Source organism: Artemia franciscana, chromosome 17 (genome assembly GCF_032884065.1).
Source record: "Artemia franciscana chromosome 17, ASM3288406v1, whole genome shotgun sequence".
Taxonomy (NCBI): domain Eukaryota; kingdom Metazoa; phylum Arthropoda; class Branchiopoda; order Anostraca; family Artemiidae; genus Artemia; species Artemia franciscana.
Genome location: NC_088879.1, coordinates 23,177,907 through 23,200,677, shown reverse-complemented (window position 1 = coordinate 23,200,677; position 22,771 = coordinate 23,177,907). Strand labels below are relative to the sequence as shown.

The following is a 22,771-nucleotide window of genomic DNA, read 5'->3' as shown; positions in this document are numbered from 1 at the left end:
CTTTCTGATCATTTTTTAAATAACGCCTGGAAATCTGGCTCCAACTCTACGGAAAAATCCCGCTCCCCACGGAAATATTCTCTGGACATTTCAGTCCTGGAGATAATTTACCCTGGACAATTGGCCGTAACACCGCCATGCGTAAAATTGAGTCAGTAGAGAGAAAGCAAGACACATAAAGAAATTTTGTATACAAATTCTGGTAAATTCCCACAGCATACAATTTCCCCTGATTAGCTCACCCCCTGGAAATTTCTCTCTCCATTTAAAATTCGCCCTGTGCAAAATCCTTCCAGCAGAAAATTTTTCCTCTCCTCCCCAACCGAAAAATGTGTGCATACTTCTAAATAACAAATACTATACGTAAACAATGGGCAAATTTTATAACTTAAAGACCATTCTTTGCAGGGTCACGTTATCTCCAAAGACATAGTTATTAGGCCTTTTCATCTATGCTGAACAATAGTAATCTCAGAATTTCGATGGGACGATGTTGGAGAAAAAAGTGGCGTGGGAAGGAGCCTAGTGGCCCTTCAATTAGTTTTGTCAGTTAAAAAGGGCACTAGAACTTTTAATTTTCGTTACAATGAGCCCTCTCCCGATATTCTTGGTCGATACGATCACTCCTGGGGAAAACAAACAAACAACAAAATATGCATTCTTGATCTTTCTTCTGGCAAAAAGTACAAAATTTCAGATTTTTTCTAATAGGATCTTGGAACCTCTACAGTAGGGTTCTCTGATCGACTGAATCTGATGGTTTGAATTTCATTGGTATTCTATGAATTTTAAGGGGTTGTTTCCCCCTTTTTTTCCAAAAATCAGGCAAATTTTCTCAGGCTCGTAACCTTTGATGGTGTAGACTAAACTTAATAGAACTTACATATTTAAAAGCAGTATAAAATCCAATTCTTCTGATATATCTATTGGTATCAAAATTCTAGTTTTTAGATTTTCAATTACTGTTGAGCCGGGTCGCTCCTTACTTGCAGTTCGTTACCACGAACTGTTTATATACCCCACGAAAATATACCCCAGAAATCATGAAGCGTAAATAATCCTTAAAAAATCTGGAGATGACGTATAAAAATAGGGAAAATTCCAAAAATGACACCTAGAAAGACTTCAGCAACTTTTACAATCTTGTCGCAGCGTTAGGGGGACCTTGACAGATAGGTACATGACGGACACTCTGTCCCATCCCATTCTGTCCAAAATCGTTACTCTTGTCATATCTCTGGTTATCATCAAAGATATGAATCCTCCAACAGATAAAATAAAATAAAAACCTTTTTCAGCTGAAAGAAAGGAGCAATATTAAAACTAAAACGAACAGAAATTATAACGCATATGAGAGACAGTCCCCTCCTTAATACTTGAATCTTTACGCTAAAGTTTGACTTTTTGTCCCAATTATTTAAGAATAACTATTGAAATAATAAGCTTTTTCAAAAGTTCTAAAAAAAACTTTTGCCTAAAGGGCGAGGTATTGATTAAGTGGTGATCCCCCATATGTGTAATATTTTCTGTTCCTTTTAAGTTTTAATATCCCTCCTTAATTTCAATTGAAAAAACTTGTTCTTTTTATTTAATTTCTGACCGTTTTTTAAATAATTCCAGGAAATCCGCCCCCTCCCTTTATGGGAAATTCCCTTCCCCCACAAAAAATCCTCAATGGAAAGGTCCTCTGACGTAATCCTCCCCCCCCCGAAAAATATCGGCATATTTCCGAATAAACATTAACCATGGATAATAATAACCACGGCTAAGAAAGAGGGTAAGATTTTCTCATAGTAGAAAATCTATATTTTTGATCTAAAACAAAAACAGTTTATTCAAAACAGTATGAAATGTTCTGAAAGTGAAAGAGAATACCACACATTAATGTAAACAGTAATTTCACCAATTGATCTTGAAGACAGAGGGTCAGATCTATCTCTTCATTCTTGTTTTAGGGACCCTCGATAAAAACAAGTTTTAATTTTTGAAAACAATTGTTTGCAAGACAGGTTTTACAACACTATCAGTACCATTAATCCGTCGTTTGAAAGTCTTTATCCGCAGTTTAGGAATGATTTAGAGAATATGCACGGTCATAATCAGATCTATACTCATAATATTTATTTTTCTGGTCTACGGGGAAGGGTTGGGTCACCAATATCAAAAGTTCTTATAGCCATGGAACAAGTCAAAATTGCGTGCTTTTATGTAGCTTTTTAGATATTTGTGGCAAAGTACGCTACAACTATCCTGCCTGGGAAATCATGGGTATTGTCATCCATTTACGGATTAATTGCAATCTGCTTTACACCAATGATAAATAAATTCGTCCATCACGATGAGAAACAGTTTGTCCGAGACAAGACCAAGGAGCAAGAAGATGCCGCCGGCAAAGGTGACACTGGGGTACTATATAAAATATCTCCATGAACCCAGTTCTAAGGAAGATACCTCAGTCGGCCCCTTAGTTGTTCACAATGAATCCCCTTTACCAGATGAATCAGTCCAGCTCGGGAGATGGAAAAATCACTTCTCCGCCCTTCGTAACTCCGATGTTGTTCCAAATCCTGACCCAGGTCTCATAAAAGCTGCATCGCTTGCGCCAACGATTCTATTTGGCAGCAATGATGAAGGGTCATTTTCCCTCGACGAAATCAATAGATCTTTAAAGAAATTGAAAAATCAACGTACGCCTCGTTGCTGTGTAATAGCTGCGGATCTTCTAAAGTCCAGAGATCGTGTATTGCTGATGTGGCTCCAAACAATTTTCAACATAGTGTGGCACACGGAGATCATTCTGAAGGATTGCCGGGCTGGAATAATTATGCCATTATGGAAACGGACAGAATCAAACCAATAGTCAAACTGCAGAGGTATAAAGTTACTCTGTGTTCCTGCTAAATTATTTGCAGTGACTCTCCGCGACAGGTGCTCTAGAATACTTCGAAGAAACCAAAGAATAGCAAAAGCAAGTTTCATGCCCGGCTGTTCCAAAAGCGAACAGATATTCACTTGTCGGAAGGTGATAGGAAAAAACGAGAATTTCGAAATAAGACGTACATAGGCTTCGTGGACTTCAAGGCCGAATCTGACTTTGCAGATAGGAAGTCGCCGTGACCAAGACTAAGAACAATAGATCTTCCCAAGAAGTACTGATCTCTCTTTGAGAGACTGTATGAATAAACGTTAGGGTATGTACAAGTCAACGGGAAACGTAGCCAGCCTTTCTGCATTTGTACAGAAGTTCGGTAGGGATGTGTCACGGCACCTGAACTATTTAATTGCGACCACTACCCGATTGCGCTTTGGATTGAAGTTCAGTGACAGACTTTGAGCAATGTTGACTTCGCTGAGGATTTGGCACTCATGACAAACACCCTCGAAGAATTTCGAGAAGCACTATCAGTTGTGAGAGAAGAAGCTAGAAAGGTTTGACTCAACATTAGGTGGAGCAAAAAATTCACAATTATCACAACAACCCTTTCTTACAGTCTAAGTGTGCCAGAATCAAGTGGCAGTCGTGAAGGATTTCACGTACCTCAGCTCCCTTCTGTCAAGTGATGGATCAGTCGAGAGTGAGTCCAACGCAAGAATTGCTATGGCAACTCTCAGCCTAGGGAGACTCAGCAACATTTCTCAAAACCCTCTCGCAGCCGTGTTAGAAAGATGCGGATATTTAATGCATATGTCGGCCCAGTCCTACTATACGGCACAAAAAAATTGGCCAGTAACCGCTATTACTTTGAGGAAGCTGGACGTTATCCAAAGCAAACAACCCCAAATGATAGAGGGAATTCGCTGGCACGACTTTATCATCAACGCCAAACTCCTTTCCCATGCAATACAGATTCCATATTCCCTGCAAGTTGCGCAACGTACACTGAGATGGTACAACTACCTCTTCTGAATGTCAAAAGAAACACCTAGTCACGTCATATATGATTTCAACCATGGGGCTGCTGAGTGGAAACGACCGCGCGGTCACCCAAGAGCAAGATGGTCCGATGGTCTGCATCATTTCCTAAGCAAGGCAAGAATGAGAACTGAAGATGAACCCGCGGTGTCTCAAGAGCGGGTTTACTGGAGAAGGATTTTTTTTTTGCCGTAGGCCAACTTTCTAACGTCACCACTTAGAAAGGAGCAAAGGATAAGCTCCAATTTCGTTAGCAAAGAGAGAACTTTTAAAGTTATTAGGCACATCTGATACCATTTCTCTACCGCAATCTCAAGTCCGAAAAACCGAATGATAAACTCAGCTGAAATCACGAACAGAAATGAGTAGAAACAATAAATGGCAGCACTTTCGAACCCGTGGGAACATGCCACATTTTTGCTTCTGTAAATGTTTCTATTTATCACTGGAAAAAGATATATTGGCTGTTGGGCCGGGTAACTGCCGCATATATTTAACACTTACAGATTTTAGTCCATCTTCAATTTGAAAGTGGTGCCTGCCTGCTTGCCTGCTAGAATGGAGCTTTCCACTCGAAAGCAGAAACATGGTTTGATGAAACGAAAGCTTGGCTGCACAACTTCCTTTGTGCAAGCAAAAACCATCCTTTTTGGCCCCAGGCAAAATTTCTGCGGAGCTCTCCAAAATGTGATGTCATATTCATCAATCCAGCCTGAGGTCCACACTTTCCGTAAAAAACGCACAGGTTAGACCTTTACCAGTTTCCAGGAATAAGCTGAGATCGGTGGCATAGAAAAAAAAACGGGACTAAACCAAAGTGTTTCTCTCGCAACACAATAACTTGAAATTAATAACACTGAAAATAGAGGCTGTATATCTGCAAACGAAAGTTTACACGGGGAGTCACGAATGGAAAATAATCCCCAAATGAGAGAACAAGAAACCTCAAAAGCACGTTCCTTCAACAATTTAGAATTAACAATAAAAAAAACTTTGTCTGCTACTATCACTTCTAGGAAATGCTGCAAGATCTGCTTAATTTAAAATCATTATTAAGAAAACTAACCATCCATAATTGGCACTATTTCTATTCGTTCTCCAATATCCACAACAATTCCAGAATTCGCTCTGTATGCAGATAGGGCTAAAACAGACTGATTTGAAAGGTTAACTCCTCGGACTCCGAATTCCTCAAACATTATTTTGAGCATCTCTGCCTGCGAACTTGGTGGTATGCTCCTGGGTAAACTCAGTTGGACGTAGTATCGAGACGGATCGACATTTAATTTTTGGAAGATAAGTGACAGGAAGCCAGATAGAGGGGCCATGTCTAGCGAATACTAAAATGAAACAAATATATTGGTTAGAAAGAGGCTTTTTTTCCAATAAAAGGCGACACTTATCAATAGAGAGCGACAACAAACAAGTTCGAAAAAATATAATTTTTGAAAAAAAATTGCACATCAAGACAACCAATTTTTTGCGTTGAATAAAAAAAAGAGAATAGAGTATGACCATTTTATCATAAGCTGTTTGCATAAAAGATAAAACTGTTAGGAAAAGGATGAAAATATCACTCAAAATGGAGATATCTCAATTAAAATTTTAAAATTAAAATTTTGTTACCAAATCCCAAGTTTCTGAAAATTTAAGAGCGGAAGTTTAACTCCCTAAATTTCAAGTTCTAGTGTCCTTTTTTGCGAAACAAAGGAAATGGCAACGTTGCACCCAACGTGCAAAACGTTTATTTTATACCGTAAAATTGCAAGTTTGGCCCAAAAAGGGTGTAACTATCATCAAGCAAAAATTCTACAACAGCCAATTTGTTTAGAACTATAAAAAAAGATAGCGATAGCTCCCAGTTTCTGAAGACATGCTGTCGTACGGTTACACATTCCTTCGTAAAGAGTTATGCAGTCCACAAAACACGAAGGTTTATTCCAGACAATTATTTGTAAGCTTTATTTCACTAAGTTGATTCATTTGAGGCTTCAATAATTTATGTTAGGTGTTGAATAGGTATACAACGTATATTGGAGTGGAGGAAGGGTTTCAGTCGATCCCTTCAGAGGTATGGGGCCTGAAATTTTAAAAAGTATATTTTTGTCACAAGTTCTCAGACTTTCCGTGACTTTTTCAGATAAAACAAAGAGGGAATGGTATACGCTAATATCTTCAGCTTGGAGAACTTTATTTGGAAAAAGTGTTCACGGAGGACAAAGAGCAGTCGCAGCTCCCCTCTTAATGTGGAAAATACTTGGAGTATAAAAAGTGGTAGGTCACATTAATTTTCTTACTAGCACAGAGGGTGATGGGTGGGATTTATCCCTAAGATGAGATTCTGTTTAAAGATCCAAATTTTTTTCGTATTTCAGATTATTTTGTCACTTCCGGTCATTCTGAAAACCCTATATTTGAAATTAACTTACTAAAAAAAAATGTTACAAAAAAGAGATTTTCTAAAGAAAAGCAAAGAGCCATTTTAAAACCTAAGACGAGCAAAATCAATGCTGTTTAATAATTCAAACCTTAAACGAGCAGAAATTACTTTCAATAAATAAATGAAACCCAAAACAACCCAAAGCCATCCTGTAGACACCCTTAAAAAGTATCTTAGCCCCCATTTAATTAAAAGCATCCTTTTGGGTTTTATGTTATGTTTTTTTTTTAACCGGTTCGTTTGCTTAAATAAGTGTATGTAAAGGTAATTTATTAATTTAAAAAATATTTGTTTTGTAAAAAAAGGAGAAAAAAGGAAAATCCAACCAGATTCAAATTTTTTGTGTTAATTGAGCTTCCACTGATCCTGAAACTTTATCGGGGTTTCAATACCATCATAAGATCTGTCACACAACAAAGAATTAAAAACATAAACCATTAGTCAGACTATCATACTCATACAGCCATTTTATATACGTCCAGACACAATATATTGAATGTCTGAAAGGAAAGCTTGTGGAATACCGGCATCTCCCTTTTTCAAGATTTAAGATTTATTGATCCACTAAAAAAAGAAAATCCAACATCAAATACCCTCCCCCCCACAAGGTTTTATGGCCGGGAATGCAAAGGGAAAGAAAAATAAGCAAAAGACAAAAAAAAGGAGAAAAATAAAACAAATTATTTTAAAGGTGCAAAACGATTGACACATTCTAGGCAATTCATCTAAAATATTTCAGGCAGAATGACAATCGTCAGGAGATTGAAGCCTAGTTGATGGACTGAATAGAATCCAAATATCATCATAATTACGAAGGTCCATTTAGTTTTACTAATATTATGCCTAAAGGAGAGATTATTAACAAAAAGAATACCCAGGAACCGAACATAAAAACTACCCGGCCTACTGAGAGAGCCCTTTGAAACATGAAATTTCCGAAAGTTGAGGACAAGACTGAGCAATTTGCTAGGAAATGCAGAAAATCCGCTTGGCAACACTTAATGTCAGATAATTAGTATCGAACCACATAATTCCCTCCTCAAACTAAACAGTCAACTTATATACATATTTCAGGCTCCGTTATTACAAGTAGTACCAAGGGTGCTCAAGTCAGCAAAGGCAACTAGAATGTCGTCACCAGTTATAAAAGTTGAAAACATCAACAGCCAGGTCGACTTGATTTTTTTTTCTCAGTGCTCAACGAGACGATGGTAAAATTTTTAGGTATAATCTTAAGTGGTATAATCTAAGTAGTAACCAGGTAGATGATCAATGGCTCTATATCTCCAAGACAATTACAGAATATACTTGAGAGGGCTATCTTTTAGGAGGCGTCATTAATATAAAAGTAGTGCCCTATTTTTAACTGAGAATATGTCTTAATTGCGGGGAGTATTTTCATCCAAAGAAAAAAGCAAACATAAGAAATGCCTCTGTATCAAATGAGTGGTAAACCTTGGGATGACTAGACGCGGAAAACGATGGTTAAATTTTAATAACTAGACAACCAGATCTTCAATTAAGTAATACCTCTACCCAGAATCCTAATTTGGGGTCAATTGATTTTGAGAGGGATAGGAATTAGTTATAGAAATTCGATGTGTTAGCCATTAAACACCTAAAAAGCTCATGTTTCTATTTAATTTCCCTCAAGGTAATTACTATATAATATGACTCAGAGGTCAGACTGAAGGTGAGAGGTTGTAATACATAGGAGGTGAATACACAATATGATGAATACCAAGTCAGCAGTGTTTAATATATGAAGTTATCTTTTGGATTAACTAGAATGTAGCAAATGAAAATATCCAAATTAAAGGAAAATTTTCCATTTACCTCAAGCTTGTTTTGGTATATTTCAGGTATGTTTGGTGTTTAACCATAAAATAATCTCTTTCGTCGTAATTCATACCAATAGTTATTTAATCAAATAGAAAATTGGATTACCTTATCCACTCCAGAAGAGGTTCGGAAAGGATATTTCAAAAAAGAGCTCATTCGTACATTTGGTTTCAGTGCTTCATAGCCATAAGCTACTATTTCGTTGAATTTATTTTTAGCCACTATTGACGGAATGAAGAGTTGTGGCAACGTCGCTGAAATAAAGATCGAAGGATATTAAATGGAAAAACAAAAATTAATTAAAAATACTTTCATAAAAATGCAATAATTATCATGATAGTTTCATACTTAATAAATTGTCGCTGTTATTGTTATTTTTTTATAATACTTTTCGTCATGTCGCATTAGCTATTTATTAAAACGGTTCCTTTTTTTTTACAAGAATCGGTGTAAATTAGAAAAGCTCATAGAAATGACAATTATTCTTGAAAAAAAAATCTGTTTGTTAAAAATAACTGCCGTGATCAGCAAAACATGTTAGTAACACTAAGGATTATATTTTGTCGGTAGAATAATTGGTCTATAAGGTAACAAAATATGTTCAACTCATATTATTGGAGATATATTTTAAGCAAGTACCAATTTCTCTCTCAGGCAAGATGAAGGTCTGTATGGGATTTCCAGGATTTCATTGGTCAAGTTTAATTTATCGAAATCATCTTCCTGCTCTATCGAGTTTTCACGTATTACTTGAGTTTTTGGGAACTGGGTCCCGTACTACCTAAGTGATAGCTTGGGACAAATAATTTATTCCAAGGAATTATCGTTAAAGCTTGTGCTTTTGTCTTGTCTCGTGGATTTTGTATACTTTTCCTTTTCTTATTTCGCTGAGGACGGCTGAGCAAAGGTTCCAGCAAGAATAATTACATTTTTCTCCTTTTTTTACTGTCATGAAGTACCTTGTATACTTCATTACTTGCATTTGATGATCCCTTGGAGAGAAATTTACTTCTTTACTGTATGATTGATGGCTGAAACCATTCTTACAATGGGCTGTCTCAAACAAAAGAACTCTTTCAGTACATTCAAAATTCTGTTAGTATATGTTTAACGATGATTGAAGACTGCAGTATTAGTCTATTTAAAGATTGCAATATTTTATTTCAATCGTATGCAGCGCTACAACGAAGTAGCTAAAAATGACCCCTTCCTCTAGGTTTACAGCATTAATAGCAGTAGATGTGCATTTTTTATATCCCCCTTAATAAAAATTAAAGCCGTCCTGACCGAGTGGGTTGGTGCGCTGGATTCGGGATCCTTTGTCTGAGAAGACACGGGTTCGAATCCCGGTGTACCCAATTCTTCAGTTTGGGACGAGGGTCAGTGGCCTGACTCTGTAAGCTTAGCCAGAGTCGACGCAGCTCTAAATGGGTACCTGGAGAAATCTAGGGAAGGTAAACAGGAAGGGTGTGCGAAAGCACAGGATGGCTGGCCCCCAGCCCCCCATTGCACTTCCTAGCTGAAGGGCCAAGAAACGGAGATCAGTACCGCCGGTAAGGACTGTAAAGTCTAATGCCGTATCCTTTACCTTTACCTTTTTTACTTAATAAAAATTGTGAGCTATATTTCCGAAATATATGGATTCCAGTGTAATTTTACTACCAAGTTTCACTGCTGCAAGCATTCGAAGTGCTCCTTTGCATACTAGCAAAGAGCCTCATAAGGCAGCATTTTTTCTTCTTCTTTTTGCTTCACTATTTTCTTAATGTAACCTTAAGCAATCACAGTGATACAAATTGTGCAAAAATTTGACTGAGACGCTGAAAAAACCATCCGTTAGGAAAAAATTAACGACTTTCTACCCAATCACATAGGCTACTTCTGGATTTACCTATTATACTTTAGCTGATGAAATCAACCAATTTGATATAAACATTTCAACGTTTTCGTTACAATCTCTGTGCGGCATGATTTCTTTTACAACCTGTTTGTAGCCGTCTCCATCTTTTTTTGGTCGAATACAAATGGGTCGGAATGTCTATGTACCCCTCTTGTCTTATATTAAATATTAAAAAAAACAAGTTTTTTCCACTGAAATTAAAGAGCAACATCAAAACTTGAAACAGACAAATATCACTACATATGGGAGGGCATTGACCCCTCCTCATTACACCGCTCTTTACGCTAAAGTTTTTTTTACGAATTTCAAAAAAAGCTTATTATTATGATTAAACGACCCTACAATTAGAACAAAAAGCCAAGCTTTAGCGTAAAGAGCAAGATATTGAGGAGGAACAACCTCGTCGTAGCTAATGTCAACTCTGGCATAAGATACAAACCAGCTAGGTGACTAACCAACTTAAATCTGATTTTTGCAGCGGATCTTAGTTGGTTTCTACTAAAGTATATCCTCACCTAAAAACCATTAAGTTCGGTTAAGTGAAAATAAGTCAGAATATTAAGCACTCACGAAATTAGAACTGGTTTAAATGATATACATTGTACAATGGCAGTCCCATGCGGTGATCAAACACCCCCTTAGCTTTTGTGTAGTTTACTTTTGTGCGTACAACAAATACTAATGCTACTAGTAACCCATTTCAGCATCAGGTTACCTAGAAACGGCAGAGCTCCGCAACTTTGATCTATTAAGATTATCATTCTTTATTACCTCGCATGAAGTTTTGGCTTCCCTTAAATCTTTTCTTGTGCAATGACTTGTTCCCATCCCATTCGAGGATGAACTAATTTCCGCTGGCTCTATAGGTATGGACACAAAGGTCAATTTATGGGAATCTGACCTCCTTCACCTGTAACATCCATGGCTTCTGATACTTTAATATTAGTTGGTAAATTGATCTTTCTATTCTTCCAAACTTTTTTCAACTACGGAAAAAAAAATCGAAGTGGCTACTCTACTTTTTCTGACTTCAGTTTTGCAACCACCGTCTTTAATAATAATATTACAGATACTGTTCACATTCCATGCAAACAAAATTTTACATTTTAAGCTAAAGAGGGGCTCTTAGCCCACACCTGCAAATGGTGAAAGAGATCGAGTTATCCCGAGAAGGTGGTCATGGATGTGCGTGTGTGCTTGACTATGTTTTTCTTTGTTATACTATATTTTTTTTACTTTTGTGACTGCATAGAATCAGAGCCAAATGTCGAAAAAGGGTTCGTATATATATATATATATATATATATATATATATATATATATATATATATATATATATATATATATATATATATATATATATGTAAATTATTATACCCTTTTTGAAACAACAAAAGAGATTTTACCGCAAAACAATTTTTTTTTCTGCCTTTCAGTGCCGCGAAGCAAAGATTTTGGCCCAAACTGGATCAAAATAAGAGGGGAAAGGGAAGTTCTGATCGTTGAAGTTTTAGACCAGATCTTTTAACTTTCTATTAGAGACAAATAGGAAATGGGACATCTACCCCCTTAGCTTCGCTTTTATAACGGAATATGATCTCACCTAATGCGGATGCTAAGTAGATGAAGCACCTATAATTGTCAAAATATTAATTTTCCAAGTCATTTTTTTTCTAATAAAAAGTCAGGATTTATGCTAAAGAGAGGGGCTTTCGGTAGAAAATGCTTGAGGAGGAAAAGGTCTTCCTTATATTTAGTAAGATCTGACTTGTGTAAAGCAAGTATACCTAAGAAATAGTTTTTATTCTCTAAGGGTTTCTTTAAAAATTTTAGTTTAACAGAAATAGGAGGAGGAAGATGGTGAAGTGAATACAATGATGTTGATCCTTAGGCTTAGGAACCGTTTATATATACAACGCAGGAATTTTTTTTTGCGTTTTCTTAACAGGGATATACTGGAGGGCGCAACACTTTCTGAAGCTATCACTCTTTACTGTAGGTCCACTAAAATTTGTTCAATTTATAAAGCATTTTACCACACATTCTTAAAGTCACATAAAACGCCATATAAATTTTAATACTGAGATAAGACCAAAAAACGCATATTTTTGTGAAAAAGTGTATTTTAGTTTTTTTAAGACTGTATATGTCCATGTAAGTAAAGCTAGTACATACTTTGATTAGCAAGTATTCCTGCTCGAATAGAGCATGATCCAACATCTAATATCAGTGTGTCCCGATACAATGTGGGGGTCATAGGTGTTGGCGAAGGATGAACCCACGCAGAATTAAAATTTTCTTGAATCTGTGTCTGAAGGGCATTCATCCATTTTTCCGTCTCTTCTTCAGAACGACAACGAGTGGCAATATAATGTCCTTTCTACAAAAATGATAATGACAATTACAATTTTAAAATATTAATAAGTAGCTTCTTTCGCAGAATGACTGAGGTAGGTTTGGAGAACCTAGAAAAAAATTGTGAGACATTACATTCCAACGGTTTCTTTTATCATACACGATATAAATCTATAATATAAATGAATTAATAAACAGTGTAATTTATAACAAATTTACAAGCAAGAGATATATCTGCAAGAACAGGACGTGTTTTATAACAGAACTACTGATAGCAGTAACAATACCTTGGTGTACTGAACCACCTAAGGCGAACACACCTGCACACACTTCCTTTGTACCCAAATTTGTTCATAGCTCCACAAACTGAACACTCCCATTAAGTTCCAATCTCCATAAAATCCTCTCGTATGACCCATTCCCACCCTATGCGGGGATTATCTGTTTTTCGTTTGGTTCCAGACGGATGACAGGAAATCATCAACTCTTCAAAACCTATCACATTCACACTTAAAACCAAGGCGTATTCATCCTAAATTTCCGTTCATTTCAGCCACAGAGAGAGGGATCCAACTACATTTTCCATAAAGCCTAGTTGTCTGATATAAGGTAATTAGAACGAGAACCTAAAATTATCCTTTTTTCTGGATAATCTTCTGGACAACTCTTCTGGAAAACACATAGTATATCTTCCTCAACATTTGTAAGCCCCCAAACTTCAAAGGATACTGTCAATACCATGACTTCCCAAAGTTTTATATTAGCTAGAGGAATTATCTTCCTACGATTCCAAACTTTTTGCAACTGTAAAAAGCACCATGGCTGAACTACTTTTTACATCTTCACTGCTTCTGCCATCTTTAATAATATTACACCCGGATAAGCAAAGCTATCCATTTGATCGAAAATCGAGTTACCTAATATTATCTCTTCATACGTGTATATTCCAGATCTTGACTTAGTCTTACTGAGATTAGCTTTCAAACCTATCCTTGTTCCCTGGATTCCTAAAACCTCTAAAGATTTATTCCCATCCATAAAATTTTATCTAGGATGCTCAAATCACCAGCAAAATCCTGGTCTAGGTGATTTTATGTTTCCATTTGATCCCATGTCTTCCCATAGACTTGTCGTGTTTTGAAAGACAAGGGTACAAAGAGATTCCATCCCATTTGTGTTCAATTTGGTGAAAAAAATGGAGACGACTGCAAACAAATTCCAACAGAAATCATGGAACTCTACAGGTTTAGTTCTCTAGTTGACGACTAAATTGAACTTGTTGATTTTCTTCCTATTTTCTTCAATTTTCGTAGCATAAAATCGAGATCTCTTTCATAGGACAATTGGTGGATATAAATGCTGATTCTTGGGTCTTTTGGCTTTTTTATTCTGATGATGGACTGGCTTTCCACTGCCTATCAGCCCAAGTTATCATATTCATTCCCAGCATTTGCTAGAATTAGTCAGTTTAAGTTTAAGGTTTACTAATATTCGCCTGTTTCTTCGTACTAAGTCAAAAACTAGCTAATTATCCCACGGCAAAGTATTTCTCTCGAGCAAGTTCTCTCGGTATTTTTTTTTTCCTGGTTAATTTTCTCATGGGCACCAGTGTTTTGGAGATAATATTTTTGAGGCGATTCATTGGGATTTGAGTTTTCTTAGCAAGGATATATTTATCGTGTTTTTGATTTTATAAGACATTGGGCTTTTCCGTTTTTAATTAAATTTACTTCTTATTTTTATATTATTGGGAAATTTCTTTGTCTTACGAAGATATTGCGGGCTAAGTATTTTCAGAGTAAAAAAGTTCTCAAGCCTCTTGAATTAGAGGACTTAAACATGGCAAATAGAAATCTTTTTGCAAACATTTTTCTGGAACATACAAAAATGAATAAACTCGACAATCATTTGAATTTGTGCATCAATTTTATGTAAGCGCTTTTAAATCACTGCTCCTAGTAGATATCAGAATTTTGTGTCTTTATTTCAAATAATTAAATTTAACAGAATGATAAAACTTACACCATCATCAATTCCAATCATATTTCCCTCTCCGAGCTGTATTTCACCGCCCATGAGTTGTATTTTCAAACTAGGTTTTTCATTTTGGTTTGACTGATAATAATATAAATATCCATTCTCTAAACGAAAATATCTTTTCTTCCAGGCGTTCCAAAAAGTTGCTTTCTTTCTACCTGAGGGTAGCTTCTCTAAATATCCCTCAATATTTACATAAGCTGTGGTCGTTTTTGCTGGTGGTGGTGGTGTAGGCAGAGTATACAGCAGATTCACCAGAGAAGTCTGAAAAAGAAAAAGACACTTCTAATATACTTAAATTTACACACAATATAGAAGGTATGAAAACTTCAGCTTTTTATGTAGAGTGGGTGTATATTTAGCGGTTGGAGGGACAAGAACAAAACATGAAAAAAAGGGAATTAAATGGAATTTGCAAAATATTACGGAAAATCACAATAAATTTTGGAAAAGCACAGGCTCCATTCTGCGTAATAACCTGATTAAAAGTCTTCAGATTGTAATTGGTCTCCCAAAACCTCTTGACAGTCCCCCAAGAATGATTAGAGCAGAGAAATGAATATATTGCAAGAACAAAGATGCAAAAACCGTGTATTTGCATCTTCTTTTACCAAAAGCTATCATTCTGATTTTCATTTTTTCACCAAGTCTCAGGTACAAATTTGTCCTTATTATTTCTTATTCTTGAATAGATTTGAAAATAACTTCTCTAACCTTAGAATGAAAAAACTGCATTCAATTTGACAAAGGTCAAAGTAGATGACCAGTTTTTATTTAGTTCCTAGAAATATCTAAAGGGGGACAATTTTGAAGGAAAAGATCCGTCACTCAGAATTGTAAATCACTAAAACTCTTGACAACACAGCAAGGTAGATATCGCTTCATTCGTAGATCACTGGATTCAATTGACTTGTTAGAAATAATAGTATTGGGTCATCTAACGACACCATAAAGAGCTACGTTCTTCATCGGTAATTGTTTTGCTTTCATTTCCTAACTTCCATTGCTAAACTTTTGTTTTAAAAAAAAATACAAATTTCATCGCTGATATATTTGATTTTTGTTTTAATTATTCATTCGAAGTATTTAGTTGTAATTAACTCATTAAAATATCATCTAAACATTCTTTAAAACAAACAGATCTAGCAAATGTTCTAAACATTTCAATTGCCATTATAATCACGACGACTTGAAGAAGATGATACTATAAACAAAATCATGATGACCTTCAAACAGAAAGCTATATATTATATCGAAGGTAAAATTATTTTATTTGAAAATACACCCATATATATTCAGTCTCATCAAATATTTCATTTTACACCGGTATAGCCGCCAACCCACCAATTAAAAGTGATCTTGAAAAACTCAATAAACATTGTATCTTAAGACTACGTAATGGAAAAGGACTAGTAAAGTACATGTTCCATGACAGTTTTCAAAACTTTTCTTTGTATTATACATAAAATAAAAATAAACAAATTATTATAATTGCAACTAACAGAAAACTTATTTTATTTTTAGTTTTTTTTTTCTTGAAAATCTGAATTTTTGCAGTCAAAATTTGAAAAGACAATTTTAGTTTTAAAAATAGTTAAGCACTGTACCAAAGTAAACATGGTTATGCAAAAGTATATTTCCTACAAATACAATAACTTTAAAAAGTATACAGGCATATACAAAGCATGCATTTGTTCAGTTTATAGAAATATTTAATTTTCGACACACGTAAAACCTGCTTTTATACTTTAAATTCCGTATCTAATTATTTGATTTTGGAGCTTTGCTTAATACTTTTTTTCTGTTTGTTTTTACATTTTTATGATGAATGCGTTTGAATGAATACGTTCTTATGGTGGATAACTTCAGTGATTGTCCTGAAAATTTCCATCACAATTTGTTGTTTTTATATTATAAAAAAAAAAATTGCATGACAGGATGTCATTAAAGTTTGAAATATTGTCCATGGTTAAAGACCGACATATTCTGATTCAAACACATTCCTTATATGTGTCACTTCGGTTTATAACGTTGCGTGGTTTCATGTTGTTAACCATGTAGAAAAGGAATTAATTCATGACGTAAATCGCATGGTTACATTCAATCATTTCAACCAAACCTTATCAAACCTCCCCTGAGATACTGGCTATCGCTTTTAGTACAACTATTTGCCATACTTCATAGCTACTTTAGCTCATTTAATAATGATTTTCATATTTCTTTAATTTTTATGCTATGATTTATTTGGAAATTTTCCGCTTTTTTCCAATTCGAAAATCATAAGAATGAATTTACTAGCATATCAAACTAGCTCAAAAGGCCCGTTTCAGGAGAAACTTTTACCCAAAAAGGAATTTATTTTCAGTATCTTATTTCTTACTGACAGAAAAGAAAACGCCTAACGTCAGGGTCAAAACTATCACCCTAAGATAGAAAGTCTGATGCTCTGGGCTTTATTTTTGATTTAGCACCCTTACTTAGTTAAAACGAACAGGTCTTCTATAATGAATTCTCTGAAAATTTTATCATAGTCGATTATATGGGTGGATTAAAGCATGAAAAGCCAAGTTGTCAACAAATAGAAAAAGCGGCACTAAAGTATTAAAACGCAATTGAATAAGGATATTAGGAGGAGAGTAACCGCCATGATTGCAGCTGTAGCTGCAACCCGGATGAAAGTTTTTTGAAAGCCTTTTAAAAATTTTTTTGTTGTCTGGACGGTACTTACGGGCTTTCATACTTCTAAGTTTTGTTACGCTAGTTTTTCAGGATTCCACAAATTTAGGGAAACATTGCAGGTCTGTTTATTTGAACCAATATTGAAAATATATGTTGAATCAATTTGCGAAGCAAAAACTTACGTTCGCTTCAAGTTTCATTCTCGCTCTGTACTCCAATCAGAAAAACCTCGTTTTCTTTAATTACTTTTTCTTGGTTATACTCTCACCTAGAATATTGCAGAGCTCTGACTATTTGGATTCAAGACCTGATTGACCCCTTCATCGTATGAAGCAGAAAAAGGAGGCTAGGCAAACATCAGTCCTTTGTTAACTGTGTCCTGTAATATAGCGCAGAATAAAATGAACCTCAACTGCATCTGATATGTATAGACATATTGCTCTTCAGTCAATATGAATAACGTTGCTCTGTGTTTTGGCATTCAGTAATGAATCCGACTTTAATTCTATTGGTTAGATGAAATCTAGTGACCCGGGTTATTTTGTAAGATTGCGGCTATTTTTTTGCTGGATTTTTTTACGCTCCTGGTTATCTTCACCTTCTCTCCCAAAAAAACATATTTATAAGCTTAAGGGCCCATTTTCTACGGCTCCTGTCCACCAATTAGAAAATATAGCCCTGCTTCCCAGCCAACACATATGCAGGGACCTTTTTTTACGAGAGGCTTAATTAAAAAAAAACTTTACAATTTGAATAAAAAGTGCCCGAAATTCAGAAAAATTAGAATGCACGGGAATGGTCACAAAGACCCAGGGTTACCATCCCTAGAGATTTATCACTCTTTCTAGTGGCTTTTTACAATACCTAAAAAAATAAGTAAATCAGCACACAAATCACTTGATTACTGAAAAAAAAATCCTAAATCAACCAAAAACACTAAAATCCAGTGATTTTTCACCGGATGGCAACCCTGTCGAGCACCCTATATACCTGTGTATGCCCCACGATTTTGGAGTGAACCCTATGTTATAAGTTCAAATAGTTATGCTTACAGGGTTCCAGCTTGAATTGATAGTTTTTGATTCAAATCGTTCTATGTCTAAATTGGCAAATTGTTTGATTATTGACTCAATAGATGGAACCGATTTTTGATCTTCCTTACTTGAGCTTGATGGGCGAGATTCTTCGTTTGTCTGTACATTTGTAGAAGACGAGGAACTGAAAAAAAAAATAGGTTATTTTTAAGAGATTTTCGAAGGCCTAATGATTCTAGGGGTTTTTACATATTATTTAGAAAGGCCCTTAAATAAAAAAGAGATCAATTTCGAGTATTTCCTCACGAGATTCTATTATTTCTGAAATATTGGGAAAAGATAGCTAAATAGAAAAATGAACACTACCCAATTGAAGAAAGCTTGTAACTACTAAAATTCACTTGTTTATTTGAAAACCCACTATACTAAGAAGGAAAAGACGGAGTGCATAGAAAACAGTCCAAATACAACAAACACCCTGATGAAATTCAGGGTCAGTACCAATACGAAAAGTGGTTCAACTTCATCCATCGAATAAGGACAAAAACTTAAAAAAATAAAAAATACTTGGACAAATTACCAAGTCAGTACCAAAGACCGAAACTGGTTCAGATCCTTTAATTGAATATTTTATACAAAAACTTGCCTTTCAATTATAAGAATAGGATCAAAAATACAGAATCCCCTAACAAGATAGTAATTACAGGTCTATGGGAGTAAACGAAGCAGAATGTTGGGGAAGCGAAAGACAACTGATTGAAGTTTTAATTTGTCAAAATCTGTAAGAATTTCTCAAACGGTGCTATAAAATGGCTCCATATTTTTTTGGGGGGAAAATTGGCATCCTGGGATTCTTTGGCCTGAAAAAAAGACCGAGATAGGTCACGAGTTTGAGAAAATTTGTTTAGAGACTCATTTTTGAAATAAATACACTTGATTGCCATCACATTCATATACAATTAAAGAGCATAAATTACGTCATTTTCGCCTCAACAGTGGTCGTATCTATGACGCATGCAAGTTTACATAAGATGACAAACTGCTAAAGGGAAAGGCAAGGAACAAGAAAAGTCACTGTAAATTGCAGACAAAAATGTTGCAAAACAAAATTTAAGGTTAGAAGACAAAGCAAAATTACGATGGAATGAAGGAACGTCCTAGTTTAGCGTGCATGAACGGTTAGAAGATAAAGAAAAAATACAATGGAATGAACTAACGGGATAGTTTAGTGTGTGTGAGTATGTGATTGATAAACAGGAAAGAAGAATCAATACTTATTCATGATACGTGCAAAATTAAACAAGATGACAACAACGAAATTCGCTGTTAGAAGACAAAAGAAAACTACAATGGAATGAATTAACGTGTCAGTCTAGTGTGCATGAGTGGTTAGAAGACAAAGCAAAATTACAATGAGATGAAGGAAGGTGTTAGTTTATCGTGTGTGAGTCTGTGATTGATAAACAGGAAGGGGAATTAACATTTGCTATCTGTGACCCGTGTAAATGTACGTGAGGTGATAAATGGCTCTGATCAGCTAAAGCAAAAGACATGGAACAAGAAATAGCAACAAATCACATTGAATTACAGACGAAAGTGTGACTGAAAACTAAAGAATAACTCGGTAATTATTCAATTGTATAATTTAGATATAACAGAAAATTCCAACTGAAAACGTGTTATTTTAGCGTCTGTGAACGTCTGTGAAGTGAATTCACGACAGAGTTTCTTGATTCAAGTGAAACCCTGACTTGTCACCCAACGACTTGAAAGTAAAGAATAAAACGATCTTTATGTCAATACCTATATTAGATATTTCAGAGGGGATAGGCATTGGAACAGTGGCCGGGGGTAAAATACACCCCCCCCCCTAGAAAATAAAGCTTTCTAAATTTAAGAACTTTATTTGAGTTGTTTTTTAATTTCCTTAGGCTCCTTGGCGTACACCTATCTGAATCTGAAATAGTTCACTTCCATCTTTAATTCCAGCCTTCAGATTTCAATACATGTATCTTAAACAAGTAATTATTGCAGTATCAGTACCTTTCAAAAGGGCATCAGTACCTTTCAAAAGGGCATCATGCTAAACTTGCGAAAATATACACGAGTCAAAAGCGCTTGAAACATCAAATGCACACAAGATCCAAAAATCACCTCTTTCAGCAAATTTATAAACAGAAAGAGAGCTTGCTCTCTAACTAAGCCTCGCTGGTGCCCAAACTGATGAGGAGGGGTGGAGCGATTTTCTTCAATGTCTCTTATCAAGAAAAACTCAAAGAGTTTGATAATAGTACATGAGAGGGTAATGGGCCGTTAAGAACTGCACAGAGAACCGTCTGTTTTACCTTTTTAAGGACGGGAAATATTTGTCCGACACAAAATGGCAAAGGGACACAAAGATGGAACCACGAACAAAGATCATCCGAAACAAGAGTGCTAAATGTTACTCGATTAAAGAGCCTGCAAGTTGCAGGTGTCTTGCTGAAATAGAATCAACACCAAAGGAAGATTTTTTCTTTAATTTTGGAACCAAAGAGTGAACAGAACTTGGCGAGACAACCAGGAAAGATTTCATCTCATTTGAAAAATCAAGGTCAAGCTGTTCTTGAAAAAACTCCTCAATCCACTTTTTATGGCACACTAGCACTCTGGGCTTTGTAGGCTTGCTATACTCCCAGAGTTTGAAGGGGTCTTCAACTGTATGGATTACATTTTTCTGGATCAGTCTTACCTTATGGGTTTTCAGTTCCTTGTTATATTTCGTACGAAACCTCAAGTCCTTTACTAAGCCATGTCGTGGGCGACCACTGTCCTTCCAAGCAGAAAGCCCTAGCCTGGCCGAATTACACGCATTCACTAGATCTCTGTTTGTTTTTGTTTTTTTTTTGTTTTTTTTTTCAAGCTGAAACTTTTTACGAATATGTCGAAGAGGAGCGGCATTTTTTCAGCATATTTCAGCGCGTGGTTTATTTGTACCAAGAAGGCTCAACTTAGAAGTTCTTTTCACTTTGTGGCAGCACAGCACTATCACATAAAAGATTGAGAAGCACTTATATTTTGCTCAGCATCTCGTCAATGACTTTACTGATAGATTAACTTGACACAATTTTCCAGTCTCGGTAGGAAAATCAATTTGATTCTGTATTTTGAGCCATAGGCGGGGAGGACTACCAAAGAAAGCAACAACATGGTCCAAGTTAGAAGTTTGAGGAAAAGGGCCCAATGTATGAAAAGTTTTCACTCATAAGCCATACACAGTAGTCGGGAGAAACACAGCCCCAAAAGATTTGTGATCGAGGAGACATTGTGTTAGTTATATCTACATTAGAATCTCCACTGATGATAAAAGGTTTAGAGGCAATTTTTTTAAGATTAAACAAAAAAAACAAGCTTTTTTAACTGGAAGTAAGGAGTGACATTAAAACTTAATACGAACAGAAATTATTCCGTATATGAAAGGGGGCTGTACCCTCCTCAACGCCCCACTCTTTACGCTAAAAGTTTGACTCTTTGTCACAACTCTACTTTTTAAAACAATTAAGACACTTTTGCATAAAGAGTTAGGTGTTGAAGAGGGGCGACAACCCGTTTCATATACGGAATAATTTCCGTCCGTTTTAAGTTTTAATGTCACTCCTCACTTACAGTTAAAAAAAAAACCGCTTTTTCTTATTTAATTTCTGAATGTTTTGAATTAATGCATGTTTTGATTTTGGCTCACCGAAGATGAATAAATAAAATGAAATTTGCATATTCGTGTTTTTTTTTGCTAAATGCCTTTCTCATAGTTTTGATCGGATGATTTTGATAAAAAAAAAGGCGTGGTGGAGGAGGTCTAGTTGCCCTACAATTTTTGGCTACTTAAAAAGGCAACTAGATTTTTTTTACGAACGTTTTTGTTAGTAATGAAAACACGTACCTTACGAATTATCTTACATAACGAACTTCTATATTTGTGTATTTCTATTACGTATATGAGGGGGTTCACCCCCTTATCAATACCTCACTCTTTACACTAAAGCTTGAATTTTCTCCCAAATGCTTAAGAATGACCCCTGGTTCACAAAGGCCGTAGAATAAATAGTTGAAATTACTAAAAATACTTTAGCGTAAAGAGCAAGGTATTATGGAGGAGCCGAACCCCCTTATATCCGTAATATTTTATGTCCGTTTTAAGTTTTAATGCTGCTCATTACTTCCAGTTGAAAAAAATCCAGTACGGTTACGTCAATCACGTATATCCGACATTTGCTTATTCTACCCACCAAGTTTCAACCTGATTTCTCCACCCAAATCGCTTTCCAAGAAAACCAGTTTCCCCCTCCAACTACCTACCCCCAATGTCATCAGATCTGGTCGGGATTTAAAATATAACCTCTGAGATATAAGTTCCTTCTAAATATCAAATTTTATTAAGATCTGGTTACCCATTCTTAAGTTAAAAATACCTCAACTTTTCTGTTTTTTCAAATTAACACGCCCCCAACTCTCCCAAAGAGAGCGGGTTCAGTCCGGTTATTTTAATCATGTATCTAGAACTTGTGCTTATTCTTTCCACCAAGTTTCATCCC

General features: G+C 35.6%; 1 protein-coding gene across 2 annotated transcripts in view; it reads right to left on the bottom strand.

Annotated features, from left to right (window-relative positions):
• Positions 1–22,771, bottom strand: part of LOC136038020 (uncharacterized) — a 98,406-nt gene that overhangs the window by 7,017 nt on the left and 68,618 nt on the right. For both annotated transcript variants that reach the window (XM_065720958.1, XM_065720959.1), the window contains 5 exons: positions 18,219–18,384; positions 14,473–14,751; positions 12,271–12,475; positions 8,301–8,449; positions 4,980–5,253 (listed from right to left, as the gene is read on the bottom strand). In XM_065720958.1, coding sequence (XP_065577030.1) covers positions 4,980–5,253; positions 8,301–8,449; positions 12,271–12,475; positions 14,473–14,751; positions 18,219–18,384 — 1,073 coding nt within the window. The remainder of the gene's footprint in view (positions 1–4,979; positions 5,254–8,300; positions 8,450–12,270; positions 12,476–14,472; positions 14,752–18,218; positions 18,385–22,771) is intronic.